We start from the raw sequence: 27959 nt of genomic DNA, 5'->3' as shown, positions 1-27959 counted from the left end.
CTGCAGCAATATATGTAAGAAATCATACATGAATAGCCCTAAATACTTTAAACAATGTAAAATATGTACAAAGCCTTTATTTATTTACAGCCCCTCATTAACAATATATTATATAACAATTGTAAATGAGTATTTGATCTCAAATAGACATTGGTAAAACTACATGGATGCCTAAAAAGAAAGAAAGCATTACATTTACAATATGATATCGCGGCTCAGTTTACAGGAAATGTTCACATGTGTTCTCCAGCAATAGAGCCATGTTCTAACTTGCCAGCACTCTAGTCAGGATACATTCAAACATTGAAATAGAGATACATTGATATCATGGTTTTAAGGAAAAGTTACAAAATACTGAACACTTTTTATACCACTGTACAATATATGATAGAAAATGAGATCGTTATTTATGTTAACAAACTACAAACTACATGCAGTGCATCTTCCTAGCATTCCTTGCATGATGCATGATGTCATCTTGTTGTGTTCATTTGACACTAGTCTTTAAGTTTGATGGTCTGTCTCATCTACTCAATCATCCACATAATGTTCAGTCAACCCTTGTCTTATTACTGCTTTAGAAAGCTACATGTGGTTAAAATGTCTAGCCTTGAGTCTATGGGCAGCCTGCCACACCTGGGTTCACAGCCATTTTGATCTGTCCATACTCCACCGTCTCTGTGGCTGGGGGCCTCTGCTTCCTTGCCTGATTTCTTTGCCGGCCTATTTTCACATCAGCGTAAACAACAACCTCATCAACGCTTTCTGAAAAGTGAAAGAAAAGCTGTTGTACAATCTGGACGTGAAACAAAATGTCATGTTTATTCAACATTTCAAATTTATGGTCTGGACGTGAAACTAAATTACTTATAACATTTTACCTGAAGTATCAAATCTGGATCTTTGTTTCTTGCATAGATGGTTAATAACGACAAACAGTGCAAGTAGTGTGAGAGTTCCAACAGTCAGAGCCACAGACACTGTCACAGCTACTGAAGGAAACTGGGAAGAGACAACTAGAAAGAAAACATCAGAACACAACACTTGTTGACCAGCTAAATGAAACAGAGTTGTACTCTTATTTCAAAAGGTGGGAATGAAGTCAACTGTCCTGAGATTACCTGAGCAGGCCAAGGAGAGATCAATAGTGGAGCTGCTGCTGCTAACTTTATTCTGAACCATACAGGTCAGGGTTCCTGTCACATCACTCTTCAGTATGATGACACTGTTCTGGTAGTGGTCATAGGCTACACTCCTGGTCAGATTCTGGCCGTTCAAGGTCCAGCTGTACTGAAGACCATCTCCCTCTGAGGAGCATGTGCCCACGGTTTCTCCATGAGGCAGACAGAGGTGAGACAGCACTGGCTCTGACGCCGGGGCTGACAGACACAAACACAGGAAATCACTCAAATACCCTAACTCTGATTCATTAAAACATATCAAAAGTATTGTATGATGTAACAATATACTCTCTCTGTGTTGTACTACTGCTGCCAAGTCCTATAGTACCAACATATTGAAGTACTGACATCCTGGCGACCTTTCAAAAATCCCCCTTTTCCACCATGAAATGGATGAATGAAGTATTTAGGCTTAACTAAAAGATAAAACAATTATGTACCTTGTATCTCAAGTAGCATGTTGACTCTGCGCAACACTTCTCCTGTTGAATTATATGTTTCCAATTGGTAATCTCCACTGTCTTCCTCTATAACTCTGTCCAGTCTGAATGTTCCATTATTAAAGAACTCAGAGCGATTCACATAATCCTGATGCAATTTAGATCTCCAGTCTTCTCCAGTTTTGAATTGCAGAATACGTTTATCACATTTCTTCAATGTTATTTCTTCATTACTGCTGTCTGCAGCCAGGTGTAAGGACAAAGATTCTCCCAGAGCCCCATAGCATTGATGAGTTCCATTCTCGTGAGAGAGATTACAGACCACGGCATTAACTGTGGAACAATGATCTTAGGTCAGTATGTTATGATATGGGGACAAGGTTAGTGTTAGGACATAGACAAACACTGTACAGCATACACTTCCACACTCCATTCCCCCAGACAGCAAAAGGCCATTCTTGAACATGGGAGACATTCTTACTAATCTGCTAGAGAACCAGTTGGTATTTAAGTATAACTTTTGTATGACTAAATCCTTTGTAAAAGGTCTAATGCTTTAATATTAAATCCTTTCTGCACTCAGAATTTATATTAATTTTATGAATAGGCCCGTTTTATTTTGTCTGGCTTGCCGTTTCAAATAAAGTTGAATCTTTTTTGCTCAAATAATTTTAAAAAATGTATCGGTCTGTGTAGACAAGGCCATAAACAAATAGGTCAACTGAGATATGACTAATGAGTTAATCAGGGTCATTCTTCCACAAAGAGACAGGTCGTTTTTTTCTGGATTTAAGAAAAATGTTGTTTTAAAAAGCCTGTTGACGAGTTAGTGAAGAAATTAAGAATTAAGTTGAGCTTCTTCTATAGGAATAGGGCCTTTCATTAAATAGTATGAAACAGATCATTCAGTCTACATTCATTCCTGTTATAGATTATGGTGATATTAAATACATGAATGCAGCTAACAGTGTTTTGAAGCCCTTGGACACTATTTATCATATCTCACTTAGTTTTATAACATCTGACAGTTTTGACACCACTGTATCCTTTATCATAAAGTTAATTGGACCTCACTAAAAACACGTAGGTCACTTCCTTATCCTGTTTTTGTTTATAAAGCCTTAGTCAATAAACTACAAATTTACTTAACATCATTGTTGAAATATAGAAACTCAGATTACAACACTAGATCACAGGGTTGGTTAATGATGGAGACTCCACGTGTTTCCACAGAGTTGGATAAATCTTTATATAATATTTGCAATTGATTTAATTTTGTGTTTTAAATTGTGTATACTTTTCTTTTCTTTATTGTTCCATGCGCAAATTTGCAAATGACACCTACAGTAGGTCTCAATGTTTTTTTCCCTGGTTAAATAAAAGTTAATAAGAATTTATCTATATTATTTAACTTTCTATTAAAATGTTTTGTAGTGAGATCATTTCTTTCTTTCGGGATATGAATACGTATATCAGATCACTGTCAGACCATTTTATTGGTAAACTATATGGTAATATAAACCTTTTTGTTATCCAATAGGTAATATAGCACACTTATCATAATTTGGTTATAATCCAGAGAGGTTAGAAAATTATCTAGATCCTCTATGAGGCTGTTGAGGGATCCAAATTGTGGATTTAAAAGAAAACATTAATCATCAAACTCTCCTTCCAGACTCATATTAAACATCTCCAATCCAAAAATAAATCTAGAATCGGCTTTCTATTCCGCAACAAAGTCTCCTTCACACACACCGCCAAACATACCCTCGTAAAACTGACTATCCTACCGATCCTCGACTTCGGCGATGTCATTTACAAATATCCTCCAACACTCTACTCAGCAAACTGGATGCAGTCTATCACAGTGCCATCCATTTCGTCACCAAAGCCCCATATACCACCCACCACCGCGACCTGTATGCTCTAAATTGGCTGGCCCTCGCTACATATTCGTCGCCAGACCCACTGCCTCCAGGTCATCTATAAGTCTTTGCTAGGTAAAGCTCTGCCTTATCTCAGCTCACTGGTCACGATAACAACATCCACTCGTAGCACGCGCTCCAGCAGGTATATTTCACTGGTCATCCCCAAAGCCAACACCTCCTTTGACGGCCTTTCCTTCCAGTTCTCTGCTGCCAATGACTGGAACAAATTGCTAAAATCTCTGAAGCTGGAGACTTATATTTCTCTCACTAACTTTAAACATCAGCTATCCGAGCAGCTAACCAATCGCTGCAGCTGTACATAGCCCATCTGTAAATAGCCCATCCAATCTACCTACCTCATTCCCATATTGTTTTTATTTACTTTTTTGCTCTTTTGCACACCAGTATTTCTACTTGCACACTCATCATCTGCTCATCTATCACTCCAGTGTAAATTTGCTGAATTGTAATTACTTGTTACTATGGCCTATTCATTGCCTTACCTCCTCATGCCATTTGCACACACTGTATATAGACTTTATTTTTTTTCTATTGTGTTATTGACTGTACGCTTGTTTATTCCATTTGTAACTCTGTGTTGTTGTTTGTGTTGCACTGCTTTGCTTTATTTTGGCCAGGTCTCAGTTGTAAATGAGAACTTGTTCTCAACCAGCTTACCTGGTTAAATAAACGTGAAATAAAATAAAATAAAATAAAAATCAGCGTACAATTTATACCTCGGTTTTCAAACCCTGGATTTCTATCCCCTTGATATTATTGTTGGATCTGATTTTAATAACGAACATTTCGATTGCCATAATAAATAGATATGCCGATAGTGGACAGCCTTGTTTAGGTCCTCTTGACAGTTTAATACTTTCAGAGATGTAGCCATTATTTACTTTTTTACGCTATACATAAGTTTAACCCATTGTATAAGAGATTCTCAAAAATTGAAATATTCCGGGCATTTATATTTAAATTGCAGTCATACTTTATCAAAAGCCTTTTCAAAGTCAGCTATGAATATCAGGCGTGGTTTCCCAGATTGTTCATAGTGTTCTATCGTTTCCAGTACCTGTCTCATATCATCTCCAATGTATCGTCCATGTTAAAAACCTGTGTGACTAGGATGAATAATGTCCGACAATACCTTTTAAATTCTATGCGCTATTCATTTTGCTATAATTTTTGTATCACAACACTGAAGTGTAAGGGGTGTCCACATTATTAAATGGACTGGATCTTTATATTTACCACTTGGGTCCTGTTTGATTAATAATTAAATCAGTCCTTCTTGTTGAGTATCTGATAATCTACCATTTTTATAGGAGTGGTTAAAACATGCAATAACGGTCCTCTGAGTACATCAAAAAAGGATTGATATACCTCAACTGGTATTTCATCCAGCTCTGGAGTTTTCCCGGACTTAAAGGCTTTAATTGCATCAAGAAGTTCCTCCTCTCCAATTTGGCCTTCACATTAATCTTTCTGTACAGCTGTTAATTTCACAGTACTAATAAATACAATTTTACTTCGGTTAATGGAGATGTAGGAGACTGAAATTAAAACATGTGCGTAAACTACTTTGCTTTCTCTTTCAAAGTATTGTTTGGTGGATCTGTCATTTGTAACAACTTTCTGTAAATTATTTTTGTTAGAAATTCGATAAGAAAATATATTTTTTTTCCCCCCCAATTCGTTTGTTTTAATATATTACACTTGATCTTTCTTGAATAGGTTCCTCCATCCCTCTTAGTATTTCCTCTAACTTATTCTGTGCCTATGGTACAGTTTGTATTGCCATCTATCTGTACAATTAGTACTTCTATTTACTTTGTTAATATGAACTCTGTTGACCTAAATTGCTTTTGTTTTAAAGATGAGTATTGAATTGCATGCCCTCTAAAGGCACATTTAAAAGTGTTCCATACAATAAGGGGATCGGCTGTACCTACAGTATGTTATGTCAGAAGAAGTCAGTTCCTCATTCTTCTGTTCTAGTTAAAAACAAGTTATTATCAAATAGGCTTTGATAAAAATGTCCAATATCCTAACCCACGTGGAAATTCTGTAAGAGTAATGTGTATGCCAAGGTCAGACTGCATTATATCCCCTATCAACACTTTTAAAACTTTTTGTGAGAACAAGAATTACATAAGAAAGTAGTCAAGACGACTAGCTTGACTGAGCCTCCGCTATGTATATCTCACTAGGTCAGGATATGTAAGCCTCCATATATCCACTAGTTTCAATATATCCATGATATTTTGTGATTTCCTTAAGTGCAGGAGGGTGATAGTTTGCAATATGATTTCCTTTACGGTCATTGAGGTATTTAAAACCGTATTATAATATCCCACCATAATAATAGAGTATTGTATTGCTTGTAGGCTTGATCAATTATTATATATATTTTCAAAGATACCTAGACTTATGATTACACCAATATTAGCAGGCTAGTTAATCGGTTTCGTAACAAGTATGTAAGTGTATGTCTGTGATGCATTAATGTAAGTCTGAAGGTGCAAAATATATAACAATAATGCAATATTAAATATTCACATTTTTGCTAAGCAAACATTTTATATATCTCAGTTCTTGATTATTTATCTAACACTTGTTATTAGTGCATACGGACTGATTATTATTATTTTGTGTACATTTTGTCACTATGTAGTCTAATAAATGTAATTTGGATTAGCAGAACATGTTCAAATATTAGCATCATTGTTGTTTGTGTCTTATTAAGGCTTGTCTAGGCCTCTGTTCTGTGTAATATCATGGCTCACCTTGTGCTGCTGCTGCTGTCACCACCAGAACTATAGTAATCACAGGATCCATTTCTCTTCAGGCTGCACAAGACGAGTAACATTTAGCAGAATTCTCACAGGAGCACTACCATAAATACTGAGTGAATTGACGTGAACTGATCATAATGTGGTGATACTCGACAAATGAAAAACAGGCTTGTAGAGAAGACAATGTGCATGTTTGTCAGGGTGACAAACAGATTTTGACACTTTTGTAAGCAGTGCATACCTAGTGTGAACAGAAAACCACAAGTATACTGTGCCTGCTTGCAAACTTTAAAAAAAACCCACTTAAGTTGTTGTTAGGTATTTACTACTTTGCCATATTATTAAATTATGATTGTCCACAGGTGAGGTGGATGGATGAATAGAGTCAATTAAATATCTAAAATATAATCCAAAGAACATCATTTAAAGGTCACTAACAATAACCCTTATTAACTGCAATGGAATAAAGATAATAAAATACAGAAAAACAATTAAATTCTCTGATCCAATACAACCATTATCAAAATCATTGTAGAGATCCTGACAATAGTTCCCAATGTTGGTATTTCTTTTTTGAAAAAATATACTTCAAAATTCAATACTGTTACTGTCACGATCGTGTGGCGGATTAACGGACCAAAACGCAGCAGTTGGAAAATAAGCCATCTTCCTTTTATTATGAAGAAGGCAAGAAACGAAACAAAACACTGACACACTATACAAAACAAGAAAACGACCGTGAAGCTACTAACGTCGTGCACACACAGGCTACAAACGTTTAACATAGACAATTACCCACAACCAATGAGAGCCTATGGCTACCCTAAATAAGGCTCCCAATCAGAGACAACCGAAATCAGCTGTCTCTAATTGGGAACTCATTCAGGTAACCATAGACTCTCCTAGATAACTAACCAACATAGACAACGCTAGACATCTACACTCAACACAAAACCATATACTACACCCCATAACCCCTTTACCATATAAACACCCAACACCAACAAAACATAAACATTCCCCATGTCACACCCTGACCTAACTAAAATAATAAAGAAAACAAAGAATACTAAGGCCAGGGCGTGACATAACCCCCCCCTTGAGGCGCGAACTCCGGGCGCACCATACACAGTCTAGGGGAGGGTCTGGGTGGGCTTCCCTCCACGGTGGCGGCTCCGGCTCTGGTCGCGGTCCCCACGTCACCACAGTACCTAACCACCTCCTAGGCTTCCTCCAAACGACCCCCCTCCACATTAACCCCATTGTATTAAGGGGCAGTTCCGGACTAAGTGACAGCTCCGGACTAAGGTCCAGTACCAGGGTAAGGGGCAGTACCAGGATCAGGGGCAGTACCAGGATCAGGGGCAGTACCAGGGTAAGGGGCAGCACCAGGGTAAGGGGCAGCACCAGGGTAAGGGGCAGCACCAGGGTAAGGGGCAGCACCAGGGTAAGGGGCAGCTCCGGACTGATGAATGGCAGCTCCGGACTGATGAATGGCAGCTCCGGACTGAGGGACTGCAGCTCCGGACTGAGGGACTGCAGCTCCGGACTGAGGGACGGCCCATGGCTGGCTGACAGATCTGGCTGCTCATGGCTGGCTAACGGATCTGGCTGCTCATGGCTGGCTAACGGATCTGGCTGCTCATGGCTGGCTAACTGATCTGGCTGCTCATGGCTGGCTGACGGATCTGGCTGCTCATGGCTGGCTGACGGATCTGGCTGCTCATGGCTGGCTGACGGATCTGGCTGCTCATGGCTAGCTGACGGATCTGGCTGCTCATGGCTAGCTGACGGATCTGGCTGCTCATGGCTAGCTGACGGATCTGGCTGCTCATGGCTAGCTGACGGAACTGGCTGCTCATGGCTAGCTGACGGATCTGGCTGCTCATGGCTAGCTGACGGATCTGGCTGCTCATGGCTAGCTGACGGATCTGGCTGCTCATGGCTAGCTGACGGATCTGGCTGCTCATGGCTAGCTGACGGATCTGGCTGCTCATAGCTAGCTGACGGATCTGGCTGCTCATGGCTGGCTGACGGATCTGGCTGCTTATGGCTGGCTGACTGATCTGGCTGCTCCTGTCTGGTTGGCGGCTCTGGCAGATCCTGTCTGGTTGGCGGCTCCGGCAGATCCTGTCTGACGGGCGGCTCTAGCGGCTCCTGTCTGGCGGACGGCTCTAGCGGCTCCTGTCTGGCGGAAGGCTCTAGCGGCTCCTGTCTGGCGGACGGCTCTAGCGGCTCCTGTCTGGCGGACGGCTCTAGCGGCTCCTGTCTGGCGGACGGCTCAGTGGGCTCATGGCAGACGGGCGGCTTTGCAGGCTCATGGCAGACGGGCGGCTTTGCAGGCTCATTGCAGACGGATGGCTCAGATGGCGCTGGGGAGACGGATGGCTCAGATGGCGCTGGGGAGACGGATGGCTCAGATGGCGCTTGGCAGACGGGCAGTTCAGTCATTGCTGTGCAGACGGCAGACTCCTGCCGGCTGAGGCGCACTGTAGGCCTGGTGCGTGGTGCCGGGACTGGTGGCACCGGGCTGGGGACACGCATCTCAGGGCTAGTGCGGGGAGCAGCAACAGGACGCACAGGACTCTGGGGACACACAGGAGGCTTGGTGCGTGGTTTAGACACTGGTGGTAAAGGGCTGGAGACACGCACCATATAGCTAGTGCGTGGAGGAGGCACTGGTGGTACTGGGTTGGGGCGGGGAGGTGGCGCCGGAAATACCGGACCGTGCAGGCGTACTGGCTCCCTTGAACGCCGAGCCTGCCCAACCTTACCTGGTTCTATGCTCCCCGTCGCCTGACCAGTGCGGGGAGGTGGAATAACCCGCACCGGCCTATGTAGGCGAACCGGGGACACCATGCGTAAGGCTGGTGCCATGTACGCCGGCCCGAGGAGACGCACTGGTGACCAGATGCGTTGGGCCGGCTTCATGACATACGGCTCAACGCTCAGTCTAGCCCGGCCGATACGTGGAGCTGAAATGTACCGAACCGGGCTATGCACGCGTACAGGAGACACCGTGCGCTCTACTGCGTAACACGGTGTCTGCCCGTACTCTCGCTCTCCACGGTAAGTACAGGGAGTAGGCGCAGGTTTCCTACCTGACTTCGCCACACTCCCTTTAAGGCCCCCCCCAAGAAATTTTTGGGTTGTACTCACGGGTTTCCAGCCTTGTCTCCGTGCTGCCTCCTCATATCGCCTCCTCTCGGCTTTAGCTGCCTCCAGCTCTTCACGAGGAAGGCGATATTCTCCCGGTTGAACCCACGGCCCCTTACCATCCAGTATCTCCTCCCATGTCCATGAATCCTGTGTAGGTAGGTCCTGTTGCCGCTTTCCATGCCGCTTGGTCCTATGGTGGGTAATTCTGTCACGATCGTGTGGCGGATTAACGGACCAAAACGCAGCAGTTGGAAAATAAGCCATCTTCCTTTTATTATGAAGAAGGCAAGAAACGAAACAAAACACTGACATTCCCCATGTCACACCCTGACCTAACTAAAATAATAAAGAAAACAAAGAATACTAAGGCCAGGGCGTGACAGTTACAGTCTTTTTTCTTGTTGTAAATATTGGTTTTGTTAGTAATGGTACCTTGGGAATGTTCATTCTGTATGTGCCAGTTTCACGGACCGAGATTAAGTCTAGTCCGCAAACTGAAAAACATATTCAATAAAGAATGTCTATTGAAATAGCTTTTTAGTCCAGGACTAGTGACGCCGGCAAACCAGCGAATCATTCATATATGTTCAACCATTTAATTTTCCATTATAATCACAAAATATTATCAAGTGCATGCAATTAATAGTAACCTGGAGTGTTTCCATGTATACAGTGCTTCCTGAAAGTATTCAGACCCTTGACTTTTTACATGTTTTGTTATGTTACAGCCTTATCCTAAAATGTATGAAATAGTTTTTTTCATCCCTCATCAATCTACACACAATACCCCATAATGGCAAACCAAAAAACAGTTTTTTTAATTTTTTTGCAAATGTATAATAAAAAACTGAAATATGACATTTGCATAAGTATTTCACCTTTGTTGAACCACCTTTTGCAGCGATTACAGCCTCAAGTATTCTTGGGTATGACGCTACAATCTTGGCACACCTGTATTTGGTAAGTTTCTCCCATTCTTCTCTCTAGCTCTGTCAGGTTGGATGGGGAGCGTTCCTTAACAGCTATTTTCAGGTCTCTCCAGAGATGTTCGTTCGGCCTGGGCCATTCAAGAACATTCAGAGACTTGTCCCGAAGCCACTCCTGCGTTGTCTTGGCTATGTGCTTCGGTTCTTTGTCCTGTTGGAAGGTGAACCTTTGCCCCAGTCTGAGGTCCTGAGCACTCTGGAGCAAGTTTTTATCAAGGATCCCTGTGTACTTTGCGCCGTTCATCTTTGCCTCGATCCTGACTAGTCTCCCAAAATATGCCCACAGCATAATGCTGCCACCACCATACTTCACCGTAGGGATGGTGCCAGGTTTCCTCCAGACGAGACGCTTGGCATTCAGGCCAAAGATTTCAATCTTGTTTTCATCAGAACAGAGACTCTTGTTTCTCATGGTCTGAGAGTCTTTAGGTACTGTTTGGCAAACTCCAAGTGAGCTAACATGTGCCTGAGGTGGCTTCCGTCTGGCCACTTTACCATAAAGGCCTGATTGGTGGAGTGCTGCAGAGATGGTTGTCCTTCTGGAAGGTTCTCCCATCTCCACAGAGGAACTCTGGACCTCTGTCAGAGTGACCATCAGGTTCTTGGTAACCACACTTACCAAGGCCCTTCTCCCCCAATTGCTCAGTTTGGCCGGACGGCCAGCTCTAGGAAGAGTCTTGGTGGTTCCAAACTTCTTCCATTTAATAATGATGGAGGCCACTGTGTTCTTGGGGACCTTCAATGCAAACCCTTCCCCAGATCTGTTCCTCAACAAAATTCTGTCTTGGAGCTCTACAGACGATTCCTTTGATTATTGGCTTGGTTTTTCCTCTGACATGCACTGTCATTTGTGGGACCTTATTTTTTACAGGTGTGTGCCTTTCTAAATCATATCCAATCAATTGAATTTATCACAGATGGAATCCAATTAAGTTGTAGAAACATCTCAAGAATGATCAACGAGAACAGGATTCAACTGAGCTCAATTTCGAGTCTCATAGCAAAGGGTCTGCAAACGTATGCAAATAAGGCATTTCTGATTTTTTTTAAAAACATTTAAAAACATTTCTAAGAACCTGTTTTCGCTTTGTCATTATGATGTATTGTGTGTAGATTGCTGGGTATTTTGGGGATGGGAATCCATTTTAGAATAAGGCTGTAATGTAACAAAATATGGAAAAGGTCAAGGGGTTTAAATACTTTCAAAAGACACTGTTGTCACGACTTCCGCCGAAGTTGGTGCCTCTCCTTGTTCGGGTGGCATTCGGCGGTCGTCGTCACCGGCTTTCTAGCTGCCACCGATCTACGTTTCTTTTTTCATTTGTTTTGTCTTGATTGTACACACCTAGTTCCCAGTACGTTATAATTTTTTCCCTATCTAACCCTCTGGTTTCCATGATGTTTTGTGCGTGATTGTTCCTTGTTTAGTGTTAGTCTTCTGTGTTATGGTGTGTTTTCCCTGCGTGTAATTTATGGTTGATTATTTTTCGAGTAAAGTACATTATTTCACTCAGTTCTGTGTCCTGCGCCTGACTCCGTCCTCACCTCTGCACACTGACACTTGACAACTGTACATATACATAGAGTACCAGTCAAACGTTTGGACACACCTAGTCAGGTTTTTTTTGTTTATTTTTACTATTTTCTACATTGTAAAATAATAGTGAAGACATCAAAACGATTAAATAACACATATGGAATCATATAGTAACCAAAAAAGTGAAAAACAAATCAAAATATATTTTTTATTTGAGATTCTTCAAGGTAACCATCTTTTGCCTTGATTACAGCTTTGCACACTCTTGGCATTCTCTCAACCAGCTTCACCTTGAAAGCTTTTTCAAAAGTCTTGAAGGAGTTCCCACGTATGCTGAGCATTTGTAGGCTGCTTTTTCTTCACTCTGCAGTCCAACTCATCCCAAATCAATTGGGTTGAGGTCGGGGGAATCTGGAGGCCAGGTCATCTGATGCAGCATTCCATCCCTCTCATTCTTGGTCATATAGCCCTTATACAACCTGGAGGTGTTTTGGTCATTGTCCTGTTGAATAACAAATGATAGTCCCACTATGTGCAAACCAAATGGGATGGTGTATCGCTGCAGAATGCTGTGATAGCCATGCTGGTTAAGTGTGCCTTGAATTCTAAATAAATCACTGACAGTGTCACCAGCAAAGCACCCCCACACCATCACATCTTCTCCTCCATGCTTCACAGTGGGAACTACATATGCGGAGATCATCTGTCCACCTACCCTGCGTCTCACAAAGACACAGAGGTTGTAACCCAAACATCTCAAATTTGTACTCATCAGACCGAAGAACAGATTTCCACCGGACTAATGTCCATTGCTTGTGTTTCTTGACCCAAGCAAGTCTTCTTATAGCCTCTTATTATTATTAGTGTCTTTTAGTCGTGGTTCCCTTGCAGAAATTCGGCCATGAAGGCCTGATTCACGCAGTCTCCTATGAAAAGTTGATGTTGAGATGTGTCTCTTACTTGAACTCTGTGAAGCATTCATTTGGGCTGAAATACTTCTCCTCCGCAGCAGAGATAACTCTGTATCTTCCGTTCCTGAGGCGGTCCTAATGAGAACCAGTTTCATCATAGCGCTTGATGGTTTTTGCGACTGCACTTGAAGAGACGTTCAAAGTTATTTTTCTCTCACAAAAGTTCTTGGAATTTTCCGCATTGATTGACCTTCATGTCTTAAAGTAACTATGGACTGTCATTTCTCTTTGATTATTTGAGATGTTCTTGCCATAATATGGACTTGGTCTTTTACCAAATAGGGCTATCTTCTGTATACCACCCATACCTTCTCACAACACAACTGATTGGCTCAAACACATTAATAAATAGTAAATTCCTAAAATTAAGTTTTAAAAGGCCCACCTGTTCATTTAAATGTGTTCCAGGTGACTATCTCATGAAGCTGGTTGAGAGAATGACAAAATTGTGCAAAGCTGTCATCAAGGCAAAAGGTGGCTACTTTAAAGAATCTCAAATATAAAAAAACATTTTGATTTGTTTAACACTTTTTTTAGTTCCTAAATGATTGCATGTGCTATTTCATAGTTTTAATGTTTTCACTATTATTCTACAGTGTAGAAAATAGTACAAATAAAGAAAAACCCTTGAATGAGTAGGTGTGTCCAAACTTTTGACTGGTACTATACATGTAATAACAAGATGTTATACCTTATGGTGTTCCATTCAAAACAACATTAATTGTCAACTAACTCTCAACACAGGAAGGAAATCAGATACTGTAGGCATAAACATGAACAGAGTGGGAGGAACAGCGAAGTGCCATCTCTCAGAAGTGGTTTCATGAAACTTGCCATGCTCAACGGATGGAGCAGTTTGAAGAGAAATGCCATACTGCTTTGAGGAAACAGGTCTCACTCACTGGGCTTTTTACATTTGACATTTTAGTCATTTAGCAGATGCTATTATCCAGTGTGACTTACAATTAGTGCATACATCTTAAGATAAAAATGTAGAACCAGGAACATATATAGCCCTTGGTTCACTCCAAACCTGACGGCCCTTGACCAGCACAAAAACATCATGTGGCGTACTGCATTAGCCTCAAATAGCCCCCGCGAAACGCAACTTTTCAGTTAAGTTAGGAACCAAAATACACAGGCAGTTAGGAAAGTATCGAACAGCCCCCGTGATATGCAACTTTTCAGGGAAGCTAGAAACCAATATACACAGGCAGTTAGAAAAGCCAAGGGTAGCTTTTTCAAGCAGAAATTTGCTTCCTGCAACACAAACTCAAAAAGGTTCTGGGACACTGTAAAGTCCATGGAGAATAAGAACATCTCCTCCCAGCTGCCCACTGCACTGAAGATAGGGAACACTGTCACCACCGACAAATCCACTATAATTGAGAATTTCAATAAGCATTATTCTATGGCTGGCCATGATTTCCACCTGGCTACCCCGGTCAACATCACTGCACCCCCCACAGCTACTCGCCCAAACCTTCCCCATTTCTCCTTCTCCCAAATCCAGTCAGCTGATGTTCTGAAAGTGCTGCAAAATCTGGACCCCTACAAATCAGCCGGGCTAGATAATCTGGACCCTTTCTTTCTAAAATTATCTGCTGAAATTGTTGCCACCCCTATTACTAGCCTGTTCAACCTCTCTTTCGTGTCGTCTGAGATTCCCAAAGATTGGGAATCAGCTGCGGTCATCCCCCTCTTCAAAGGGGGGGAGCACTCTTGACCCAAACTGCTACAGACCTATATCTATCCTACCTTGCCTTTCTAAGGTCTTCGAAAGTCAAGTCAACAAACAGATTACCAACCATTTCGAATCCCACCATACCTTCTCCGCTATGCAATCTGGTTTCAGAGCTGGTCATGGGTGCACCTCAGCCACGCTCACGGTCCTAAACGATATCTTAACCGCCATCGATAAGGAACAATACTGTGCAGCCGTATTCATTGACCTGGCCAAGGCTTTCGACTCTGTCAATCACCACATCCTCATAGGCAGACTCAACAGCCTTGGTTTCTCAAATGATTGCCTCGCCTGGTTCACCAACTACTTCTCTGATAGAGTTCAGTGTGTCAAATCGGAGGTTCTGTTGTCCGGGCCTCTGGCAGTCTCTATGGGGGTGCCACAGGGTTCAATTCTTGGACCGACTCTCTTCTCTGAATACATCAATGATGTCGCTCTTGCTGCTGGTGAGTCTCTGATCCTCCTCTACGCAGACAACACCATTCTGTATACTTCTGGCCCTTCTTTGGACACTGTGTTAACTACCCTCCAGGCGAGCTTCAATGCCATACAACTCTCCTTCCATGGCCTCCAATTGCTCTTAAATACAAGTAAAACTAAATGCATGCTCTTCAACCAATCGCTGCCTGCACCTGCCCGCCTGTCCAACATCACTACTCTGGACGGCTCTGACTTAGAATATATGGACAACTACAAATACCTAGGTGTCTGGTTAGATTGTAAACTCTCCTTCCAGACTCACAAACATCTCCAATCCAAAGTTAAATCTAGAGTTGGCTTCCTATTCCGCAACAAAGCATCCTTCATTAATGCTGCCAAACATACCCTTGTAAAACTGACCATCCTACCAATCCTCGACTTCGGTGATGTAATTTACAAAATAGTCTCCAATACCCTACTCAATAAATTGGATGCAGTCTATCACAGTGCCATCGGTTTAGTCACCAAAGCCCCATATACTACCCACCACTGCGACCTGTATGCTCTCGTTGGCTGGCCCTCGTTTGACCACGGACCCATTACGGACGCAGGCAATGAGGCAGTGATTGCTGAGATCCTGGTTAAAGACAGCAGAGGTGTATTTGGAGGGCAGGTTGGTGAGGATGATATCTATGAGGGTGCCAGTGTTTACAGATTTGGTGTTGTACCTGGTAGGCTCATTGATAATTTGTGTGAGTGTAACGGATGTGAAATGGCTAGCTAGTTAGCGGTGGCGTGCGCTAATAGCGTTTCAATCGGTTACGTCACTCGCTTTGAGACCTTGAAGTAGTGGTTCCCCTTGCTCTGCAAGCGCCGCGGCCTTTGTGGAGCGATGGGTAACGATGCTTCATGGGCGACCGTTGTTGATGTGTGCAGAGGGTCCCTGGTTCGCGCCCGAGTCGGGGCGCAGGGGACACCATAAAGTTAAACTGTTACATTGATGCTGTTGACCCGGATCACTGGTTGCTGTGGAAAAGGAAGAGGTTGAAAGGGGGGTGAGTGTAACGGATGTGAAATGGCTAGCTAGTTAGCCGTGGTGCGCGCTAATAGCGTTTCAATCGGTTACGTCACTCGCTTTGAGACCTTGAAGTAGTGGTTCCCCTTGTTCTGCAAGGGCCGCGGCTTTTGTGGAGCGATGGGTAACGATGCTTCATGGGTGACTGTTGTTGGTGTGTGCAGAGGGTCCCTGGTTTGCGCCCGGGGCGAGGGGACGGACGTAAAGTTATACTGTTACATGAGATTGAGAGCATCAAGCTTAGATTGTAGGATGGCCGGGGTGTTAAGCATGTCCCAGTTTAGGTCATCTAGCAGCACAATCTCTGAAGATAGATGGGGGGCAATCAGTTTGCATATGGTGTCCAGGGCACAGCTGTGGGGAGAGTGTGGTCTATAGCAAGCGGCAACGGTAAGAGACTTGTTTCTGGAGAGGTGTATTTTTAAATGTAGAAGCTCAAATTGTTTGGGCACAGACCTGGATAGTAGTACAGAACTCTGCAGGCTATCTCTGCAGTAGATTGCAACTCCGTCCCCTTTGGCCATGATTCAGACACGGCTAGGACATCCGGATTGGCAGTGTGTGCTAGGGTAGTGAATAAAACAAACTTAGGGAGGAGGCTTCTAATGTTAACATGCATGAAACCAAGCCTTTTACAGTTACAGAAGTCAACAAATGAGAGCGCCTGGGGAATGGGAGGGGAGCTAGGCACTGCAGGGCCTGGATTCACCTCCACGTCAGCAGAGGAACAGAGGAGGAGTAGGATAAGGGTACGGCTAAAGGCTAACAGAACTGGTCATCTAGTGCGTTCTGAACAGAGAGTAAAAGGAGCAGATTTCTGGGCACGGTAGAATAGATTCAAGGCATAATGGACAGGCAAAGGTATGGCAGGATGTGAATACAGTGGGGGTAAACCTGTGCATAGAGTGACGATGAAAGAGATATTGTCTCTAGAAATAGCATTTAAACCAGGTGATGTCACTGTGTGTGTGGGAGGTGGAACTAAATTGTTAACTGAGGTGTATTGAGCAGTGCTAGAGGCTCTACAGTGAAATAAAGCAGTAGTTACTAACCAAAACAGCAATGGGCAAGGCACATTGACGTAAGGGAGAGGGATGCATAGCCGGGTGATCATAGGAGTCCAGTGCGTGGCTTCAGGCAGCTAGCAGGCCGGGGCTAGCAAGCTAGCAGCAGGGCCTTAGAGGGACGCAGCCGGCTAATCACCGACCGGTGTCACTCAGAGAGATATCTCACTCAAACCCTCCTGCTCTGGAGCTCAGCTGGGGTCCTAAGGGGAGACTAGAAGTCAACTGACCTCATTCAATAACAAATAGTAGGGAATAAGAGAAAACTGACCCTTATTAAAGAAGCCCATGCCCACTTTCGGGATGCCTCTGAGGGGAGGTGGAATCCTTGGGCGGGCGAGTGGAATCGGACCTCTTCTCCCTCCTTTGTTCCCGTAGCTGTCGATCGATACGGATGGCCAAGGCAATGAGCGAGTCGAGATCCGTCGGTAGTTCCCGGGCTGCTGTTCGTCCTCAACTTCCTTCGATAATCCGTGTAGGAATGCGTCAAACAGCGATTACGGGTTCCAGGCACTCTCAGCTGCCAATGTGCAGAAATCCACTGCATAGTCTGCCAAACTGCGGGAGTCTTTCCGAAGCTGGAGTAACTTCAGGGCAGCCTTTCTCCCGGACAACGGAGAATCAAAAACCTTCTTCATCTCCGCCACAAACTCCTCCAGACTGAAGCATACGGCCGGCTGTTGTTCCCACACGGTCGTAGCGCAGGCGAGAGTTCCCCTGGACATCAGCGTGATGAGGTACGCTATCTTAGAGTGGTCCGAGGGGAAGCAGGAGGGCTGCAGCTCGATGATGAGAGAACGCTGCGCGAGAAACGCCCGACAAGTTCCCAAGGTTACGTCGTGGTAAGCTGCCTGACAGACAACCAGCGGAATTGCTCCAGCAATGTGTGCAACGCGCAGTCATGGCGTTGCAGGGTACCATGTAGGAATGAGGCTATATACTAGGAGTACCAGTACTGAGTCAATGTGCAGGGTACCCTGTAGGAATGAGGCTATGTACTAGGAGTACCAGTACTGAGTCAATGTGCAGGGTACCATGTAGGAATGAGGCTATATACTAGGAGTACCAGTACTGAGTCAATGTGTAGGGTACCATGTAGGAATGAGGCTATATACTAGGAGTACCAGTACTGAGTCAATGTGCAGGGTACCATGTAGGAATGAGGCTATATACTAGGAGTACCAGTACTGAGTCAATGTGCAGGGTACCATGTAGGAATGAGGCTATATACTAGGAGTACCAGTACTGAGTCAATGTGCAGGGTACAAGGTAGTTGAGGTACTTGATGTAATACAGTATGTACATATGGGTAGGAGTGAACGTGACTAGGCAATCAGGACAGATAATAAACAGAGTAGCAGCAGCGAATGTGAAGAGTGTGAAAGTGTGTATGTGTGTGTATGTGTGTGTGCTTTCGTGCGTGTGTGGTGTCTTTGCATGTGTGTGTGTTTTGTGTGTGTAAAATTCTGTATTGTGTGTGTGTGTGTGTGCGTCTATGCATGTGTGTGTGTTGGAGTGTCAGTGTAGTATGTGTGAGTGTGTGGGTAGAGTCTACTGAGTGCATAGAGACAGTGCAAAACAATTCAGATAAATAAATAATAATAATTTAAATTTCCTGGGTAGCCATTTGACTAAATGTTCAGCAGTCTTAAGGCTTGGGGTTAGAAGCTTTTCAGTTGGCTTTTGGTCACAGACTAGGCGCTCTGGTTCCGCTTGCCGTACGGTAGCAGAGAGAACAGTCTCAAACACAAGCGATCACTCAAATACCCTAACTCTGATTCATCCAAACATTATATCTAAAGTACTGTATGATGTAACAATATACTCTCTATGGGTTGTACTACTTCTGCTCTACTTCTGTCCTACAGTACAAACCGATTGAAGTACTGACATCATGGTGACCTTTCAGAAATCCCTCTCACCAAGAAAAGGATGCAGGAAGTATTTGGGCCTAACTAAAAAATAAAACAATTCTGTACCTTGTATCTCAAATAGCATGTTGACTTTGTGCAACACTGTTCCCTCTGAATTATATGTTTCCAATTGGTAATCTCCACAGTCTTCCTCTATAACTCTGTCCAGTCTGAATGTTCCATTGTTAAAGAACTCAGAACGATTCACATAATCCTGATGCAATTTAGAGCTCCAGTCTTCTCCAGTTTTGAATTGCAGAATACGTTTTTACCTTTCTTCAATGTGATTTCTTCATTACTGCTGTCTGCAGCCAGGTGTAAGGACAAAGATTCCCCCAAAGCCCCATAGCATTGAGGAGTTCCATTCTTGTGAGAGAGATTACAGACCATGGCACTAACTGTGGAGCAATGATCTTAGGTCAGTATGTAAGTGTATGTCTCTGTTTCATAAATGTAAGTTTGAAGGTGCATTCAAGAGGAAAAAAATAACAAAAAGCACAATACAATATAATCACATTCATGCAAGGCAAATATTTGATCTATCTCAGTTTTGATTGTTTCTTTAACACTTGTTATTAGCGGACCCACTCTTACACATATGGACTGATTATAATTATTTTGTGTACATTTGGGAGCTATAATGAAGCACGTAAATGTAAAATTGGATTAGAAGAACATGTTCAACTATTAGGATCATTGTTAGTGTCTTATTAAGGCTTGTCTAGGCCTCTGTGTAATATCATGTCTCACCTTATACTGCTGCTGCTACTGTCACCACCAGAACTATAGTAATCACAGGATCCATTTCTCTTCAGGCTGCACAAGACGAGTGACATTTAGCAGAAGTCTCACATGAGCACTACCATAAATACTGAGTGAATTAACGTGAACTGATCATAATGTAGTGATACTCAACAAAAGAAAGACAGGCTTGTAGAGAAGACAATTTGCATGTTTGTCAGGGTGACAAACAGACTTTGACACTTTTGTAAGCAGTGCATGTCTAGTGTGAACAGAAAACCACAAGTATACTGTGCCTGCTTGAAAAACAATATATTTCATTCCACTTAACATTGTTAGGCATTACCTACCATATTACTTAACCCTTGTGTGGTGTTCACATCTTTGTTAATCACCCAATGTTATGGAGTTTTTAAAACAATACAGCCATAATAATTTACGTAAAAATACTTAGATGTTGACTTATATCAATTACAAGCAATATGGACATTATACATGGTTAATATTTGTCATTTACCTCTGATAGATCACATTTATCAGTGAAAGCACTATTTGTTAAAATAGAAATGTATATATATTATAATCAAGACATGGGTGGAATAAATCATGTTTATCTTGAACAAATATAAATGAAACAAGGTTTTCATCACTATTCATGTTTATTGCTTTGAACTGAACAAATTGGAAGGACACATTTTACATACACTATTTTAATGAAATAATAAACGAGCCCCATTGCACACAAATGAAGGCCGGTCTACACACCACATGAGAGACAGAGTTTTACTGTGTGTGTGTGTGTTGCAAATGTATTTCTTGCACTTGATGCATGTGTACTGTGTCTTCCTTTCCTTCTTGGGTCCACACACATCGAAACGCTTCTTCTTATTGCTTCCGGCTGCAATCTAGAATGATGAAATTACTTAGATCAGGAATTTTACTAACATCTCACTCACATGTATATTTACAGCAGACCAAGGTAGGAGAGTCAGACACATCTCACTCACATGTATATTTACAGCAGACCAAGGTAGGAGAGTCAGACACACACATGCAACAACATCACGCACGCTTACTTCTGGTATTGGAGCTGCTGGTTCTGTGGGTTGGGCGAATGGGGCACAAGCCTTGATGTTATCCTCACATATAATCATTATAGGTATCAGTCTGGTGTTTTCTGTAATGACCTTAGTGATCACAGTTTTACAGCCTGTGTTCTTAATGGCTGCTCAGTGAAACGACCTGTCCTGATTTGTCATAGTTGCTTGCTAAAAAACTTTAATGAGCAAGCCTTCCTTCATGAACTGGCCTCTACAAAATGGTATAGAATCAGCTTGATCCCCACTGTCGAAGACACTTGGACCTTCTTTTTTGATATTTTCAATGGTATTGTTAACAAACATGCACCAATAAAGAAAATTAGAATTAAAACAGGTTCAGACCCTGGTTCGACCGTGATCTTGCAGAGTTACTCCACCTCAAGAATTGCATTTGGCGAAAGGCTCGGCACACGCATACTAAGGCTGACTGGCTATCGTTCAGGAAAATGAGAAATAAGTGCACTCAGGCTATCAGGAAGGCCAAAGTTAGTTACTTTAAGGAGCAGTTCTCTCTCTCTGGGTCTAACCCCAAGAAGTTCTGGAAAACAGTTAAAGACCTGGAGAATAAACCCTCCTCCTCACAGCTGCCAATGTCACTTAATGTTGATGATGTGGTTGTTACTGACAAGAAGCACGTGGCTGAGCTCTTTAAATCACCCCTTCTAATGCGACTAGCCCCGATGGTTCTCCCTCTTTTTCGCCTGCCCCGCTACAAAGTTTCTCCCTGCAGGCAGTCACTGAGTTCGAAGTGCTAAAGGAGCTCCTGAAACTTGACCCCAAAAAAACACCTGGGTCAGATGGTTTAGACCCTTTCTTCTTTAAGGTTGCTGCCACTATAATCGCCAAGCCTATATCTTACCTTTTTAACCTGTCTAGGATGAGGGTGCCGCTAGCGGCACTCCCCCCCACCCCCACTGAAAAGGCAGAGCCGCGAAATTCATTATTTTTTTTTTTTTTTAAATATTTAACTTTCACACATTAAAGTCCAATACAGCTAATGAAAGACACAGATCTTGTGAATCCAGCCAACATGTCCGATTTTTAAAATGTTTTACAGGGAAGACACAATATGTAAAGATGTAAATCTATTACCTAAAAACACATTAGCATAATCCACCATCTTTTATTTGTCCACCAACACCAGTAGCTATCACCAATTCGGCTAAACTAAGATATTTATAGCCCCTAACCAAGAAAAAAACTCATCAGATGACAGTCTGATAACATATTTATGGTATGGGATAGGTTTTGTTAGAAAAATGTGCATATTTCAGGTAGATGGCATAGGTTACAATTGCACCCACCGTCACAAATGGACTAGAATAACTACATAGAGCAACGTGTTTACCTACTTACTAATCATCAAACATTTCGTAAAAATACACAGCATACACTAATCGAAAGACACAGATCCTGTGAATACAGACAATATTTCAGATTTTCTAAGTGTCTTACAGCGAAAACACAATAAATCGTTATATTAGCATAGCACATGTGCAAACATTACCCCAGCATTAATTCTAGCCAAAGTGAGCGATAACGTAAACATCGCCAAAATATATTATTTTTTTCACTAACCTTCTCAGAATTCTTCAGATGACACCCCTGTAACATCACATTACAACATGCATATACAGTTTGTGTTATGCTGATGAAGGAGGACCCAAAAGCGACGTAATAGAAACAGAGTCTTTATTCCATTCTTAAACAAACAATGATTCTCCTGGATCTTCTCAAAGGAAATTCCAACACAGGAAACTGAAAACCTCTTGTCAGTAGAGAGGAACGACTGGAGACGCGACCACAGACTGCAGGTCGCTTCAGGAGGACACAGACCGTAGCTGACATAGACACCTGCTCACACGCAGCATCTGACAAAGGCAAAAAACACGACAGGGCGCAACAAGGACACAGAACAGCAAACCTCAAACAAGAATCCGACAAAGACAGAAGCGGAAAACAGAGGGAGAAATAGGGACTCTAATCAGAACGGAACGATAGAGAGAGAGAGCGGGAGAGGGAAAGAGGGAGGAGGAGAGAGAGGAATAGAAAGAGGGAAAGAACCTAATAAGACCAGCAGAGGGAAGCACAGGGACAAGACAAGATGATCAAAGACAAAACATGACAGTACCCCCCCACTCACCAAGCGCCTCCTGGCGCACTCGAGGAGGAACCCTGGCGGCAACGAAGGAAATCATCAATCAACGAACGATCCAGCACATCCCGAGATGGAACCCAACTCCTCTCCTCAGGACCGTAACCCCCCCAATCCACTAAGTACTGGTGACCACGTCCCTGAGAACGCATGTCCATGATCCTCCGTTCCTTGTAAATAGGTGCGCCCTCGACAAGGACGGGAGGGGGGGAGGGAAGACGAACGGGGGCGCGAAGAAAAGGCTTGACACAAGAGACATGGAAGACAGGGTGGACGCGACGAAGATGTCGCGGAAGAAGCAGTCGCACAGCGACAGGATTAACGACCTGAGAGACACGGAACGGACCAATGAACCGCGGCGTCAACTTGCGAGAAACTGTCGTAAGGGAAAGGTTACGAGTGGAAAGCCACACTCTCTGACCGCGACAATACCTAGGACTCTTAATCCTACGTTTATTGGCGGATCTCACAGTCCTCCCCGCAGACGAAGGCAGACCGGTAATAAAGTCTAAGGCGATGTGAGACCATGAACGAGAAGGAATGGGAAGCGGTCTGAGACGACCGGCAGGAGGAGAGTTACCTGACTTAGTCTGCGCGCAGTCCGAACAAGCAGCCACGAAACGGCGCGTGTCCCGCTCCTGAGTAGGCCACCAAAACCGCTGGCGAATAGAAGCAAGCGTACCCCGAACGCCGGGGTGGCCAGCTAACTTGGCAGAATGAGCCCACTGAAGAACAGCCAGACGAGTAGAGACAGGAACGAACAGAAGGTTACTAGGACAAGCGCGCGGCGACGCAGTGTGAGTGCTTGCTTTAGCTGTCTCTCAATTCCCCAGACAGTCAACCCGACAACACGCCCTTCAGGGAGAATCCCCTCGGGTTCGGTAGAAACCACAGGAGAACTAAAGAGACGGGATAAAGCATCAGGCTTGGTTTCCTTATTTCCCGGACGATAGGAAATCTCGAACTCGAAACGAGCGAAAAACAATGCCCAACGAGCTTGACGTGCATTAAGTCGTTTGGCAGAACGGATGTACTCAAGGTTCTTATGGTCAGTCCAAACGACAAAAGGAACGGTCGCCCCCTCCAACCACTGTCGCCATTCGCCTAAGGCTAAGCGGATGGCGAGCAGTTCGCGGTTACCCACATCATAGTTGCGTTCCGATGGCGACAAGCGATGAGAAAAGTAAGAGCAAGGATGGACCTTATCGTCAGACTGGAAGCGCTGGGACAGAATGGCTCCCACGCCCACCTCTGAAGCGTCAACCTCGACAATGAATTGTTTAGTGACGTCAGGAGTAACAAGGATAGGGGCGGATGTAAAACGCTTCTTGAGGAGATCAAAAGCTCCCTGGGCGGAACCGGACCACTTAAAGCAAGACTTGACAGAAGTCAGAGCTGTGAGAGGGGCAGCCACTTGACCGAAATTACGAATGAAACGCCGATAGAAATTAGCGAAACCGAGAAAACGCTGTAACTCGACACGTGACTTAGGAACGGGCCAATCGCTGACAGCCTGGACCTTAGCGGGATCCATCTGAATGCCTTCAGCAGACAGATAATCCTCGAGAGCCTTACGTTCGGGAGCCGACAGAGAGAATAGTCTACCCCGAGGGGGAGTGGTCCCCGGAAGGAGATCAATACAACAATCATACGACCGGTGAGGAGGAAGAGAGTTGGCTCTGGACCGACTGAAGACCGTGCGTAGATCATGATATTCCTCCGGTACTCCTGTCACATCACCAGGTTCCTCCTGAGTAGAGGGGACAGAAGAAACAGGAGGGATAGCAGACATTAAACACTTCACATGACAAGAAACGTTCCAGGATAGGATAGAATTACTAGACCACTTAATAGAAGGATTATGACATACTAACCAGGGATGACCCAAAACAACAGGTGTAACAGGTGAACGAAAAATCAAAAAAAAAATGGTCTCACTGTGGTTACCAGATACTGTGAGGGTTAAAGGTAGTGTCTCACATCTGATACTGGGGAGAGGACTACCATCTAAGGCGAACATGGGTGTGAGCCTCCCTAACTCTCTGAGAGGAATGTCATGTTTCCGAGCCCATGCTTCGTCCATAAAACAACCCTCAGCCCCAGAGTCTATCAAGGCACTGCAGGAAGCAGCCGACCCGGTCCAGCGTAGATGGACCGACAAGGTAGTACAGGATCTTGATGGAGAGACCTGAGTAGTAGCGCTCACCAGTAGCCCTCCGCTTACTGATGAGCTCTGGCCTTTAACTGGACATGACATGACAAAATGTCCAGCAGCACCGCAATAGAAGCAAAGGCGGTTGGTGATTCTCCGTTCCCTCTCCTTAGTCGAGATGTGAATACCTCCCAGCTGCATGGGTTCAGTCTCTGAGCCGATGAGAGAAGATGGTAGAGATGCGGAGAAAGGAAACCCCGTTAACGCGAGCTCTCTTCCACGAGCTCGGTGACGAAGATCTACCCGTCGTTCTATGCGGATGGCGAGTGCAATCAAAGAGTCCACGCTGGAAGGAACCTCCCGGGAGAGAATCTCATCCTTAACCTCAGCGTGGAGTCCCTCCAGAAAACGAGCGAGCAACGCCGGCTCGTTCCAGTCACTGGATGCAGCAAGAGTACGAAACTCTATAGAGTAATCCGTTATGGATCGATCACCTTGACATAGGGAAGCCAGACCCCTGGAAGCCTCCTTCCCAAAAACTGAACGATCAAAGACCCGTATCATCTCCTCCTTAAAGTTCTGATAAACGTTAGAACACTCAGCCCTTGCCTCCCAGATAGCTGTGCCCCACTTCCGAGCCCGACCAGTAAGGAGAGATATGACGTAAGCGATCCGAGCTCTCTCTCCAGAGTATGTGTTGGGCTGGAGAGAGAACACAATATCACACTGGGTGAGAAAGGAGCGACACTCAGTGGGCTGCCCAGAGTAACATGGTGGATTATTAACCCTAGGTTCCGGAGACTCGGAAGACCAGGAAGTAGCTGGTGGTACGAGACGAAGACTCTGAAACTGTCCTGAGAGATCGGAGACCTGAGCGGCCAGGGTCTCAACGGCATGACGAGCAGCAGACAATTCCTGCTCGTGTCTGCCGAGCATTGCCCCCTGGATCTTGACGGCAGTGTTGAGAGAATCCGTAGTCGCTGGGTCCATTCTTGGTCGGATTCTTCTGTTATGCTGATGAAGGAGGACCCAAAAGCGACGTAATAGAAACAGAGTCTTTATTCCATTCTTAAACAAACAATGATTCTCCTGGATCTTCTCAAAGGAAATTCCAACACAGGAAACTGAAAACCTCTTGTCAGTAGAGAGGAACGACTGGAGACGCGACCACAGACTGCAGGTCGCTTCAGGAGGACACAGACCGTAGCTGACATAGACACCTGCTCACACGCAGCATCTGACAAAGGCAAAAAACACGACAGGGCGCAACAAGGACACAGAACAGCAAACCTCAAACAAGAATCCGACAAAGACAGAAGCGGAAAACAGAGGGAGAAATAGGGACTCTAATCAGAGGGCAAAATAGGGGACAGGTGTGAAAGACTAAATGAGGTCGTTAGGAGAATGAGAAACAGCTGGGAGCAAGAACGGAACGATAGAGAGAGAGAGCGGGAGAGGGAAAGAGGGAGGAGGAGAGAGAGGAATAGAAAGAGGGAAAGAACCTAATAAGACCAGCAGAGGGAAGCACAGGGACAAGACAAGATGATCAAAGACAAAACATGACAGTTTGTTCGAAAATGTGCATATTTAGCCACCAAAATCATGGTTAGACAATGGGGAAAGTAGCCCAGCTGGTGAGAAAATGTCCGTGCGCCACATTAGACAGTGATCTACTCGTATACATAAATACTCATAAACGTGACTAAAAAATATAGGGTGGACAGCGATTGATAGACAATTTAATTCTTAATACAATCGCGGAATTACATTTTTTAAATTATCCTTACTTTTCAATACAGTTTGCGCCAAGCGAAGCTACGTCAAAAAACATGGCGTCCTAAGCCACTAACATTTTTCGACAGAAACACGATTTATCATAATAAAAATGTCCTACTTTGAGCTGTTCTTCCATCAGTATCTTGGGCAAAGGATCCTTTCTTGGGTCTAATCGTCTTTTGGTGGAAAGCTGTCCTCTTGCCATGTGGAAATGCCAACTGCGTTCAGCATGAACTGGAAGCGTGCCCAGCGATTCACAGCGTTTCAGAAATAAATGTCCCAAAATCGCACTAAACGGATATAAATTGCTATAAAACGCTTTAAATTAACTACCTTATGATGTTTTTAAATCCTATAACGAGTCTTAACATGACCGGAGAAAGATTACTCCCAACACTAATGCTTGGAACAGGTGCGGGTCGGTGTCCTCCACGCGCATAACGCAGCTCCAAAAGACTTACTAGCTACAGGGTTTTTTAATTTATAGTGCCTGTGAACGCGCAATCGACCCCATTCAAATCGTCATCACGTAAAGGCATCCAGGGGAAGACGTAAGCAGTGTCCGTATACTCATAGCAATAACAGTGGCCTTTTAACTGACTCCAGATCAGGGGCCAACATTTCTGAAATCTGACTCCATGTCAGGGAAATTGCTGTAGAATGGGTTCTGTTCCACTTAGAGACAAAATTTCAACTCCTATAGAAACTATAGACTGTTTTCTATCCAATAATAATAATAATATGCATATTGTACGATCAAGAATTTTGTAGGAAGCCGTTTAAAAAATTACACGATTACCATAAATAGTGACAACA

The 27959-nt window shown here is 43.8% G+C and overlaps 2 protein-coding genes across 2 annotated transcripts in view; both read right to left on the bottom strand.

Moving 5' to 3' along the window:
• Nucleotides 1–27959, bottom strand: part of LOC129863509 (uncharacterized) — a 184315-nt gene that overhangs the window by 139801 nt on the left and 16555 nt on the right. The window lies entirely within an intron of this gene.
• Nucleotides 44–6519, bottom strand: LOC129863510 (uncharacterized). Its single transcript, XM_055935553.1, has 4 exons — nucleotides 6342–6519; nucleotides 1622–1954; nucleotides 882–1379; nucleotides 44–765 (listed from the first exon to the last, which is right to left on the bottom strand). The coding sequence occupies exons 1-3, from the start codon at nucleotides 6391–6393 to the stop codon at nucleotides 1084–1086; spliced, it is 681 nt and encodes a 226-aa protein (XP_055791528.1). The 5' UTR covers nucleotides 6394–6519; the 3' UTR covers nucleotides 44–765; nucleotides 882–1083.

This window comes from Salvelinus fontinalis, chromosome 10 (assembly GCF_029448725.1).
Source record: "Salvelinus fontinalis isolate EN_2023a chromosome 10, ASM2944872v1, whole genome shotgun sequence".
Lineage (NCBI taxonomy): Eukaryota > Metazoa > Chordata > Actinopteri > Salmoniformes > Salmonidae > Salvelinus > Salvelinus fontinalis.
This window is presented reverse-complemented; position numbering and strand designations above follow the sequence as displayed.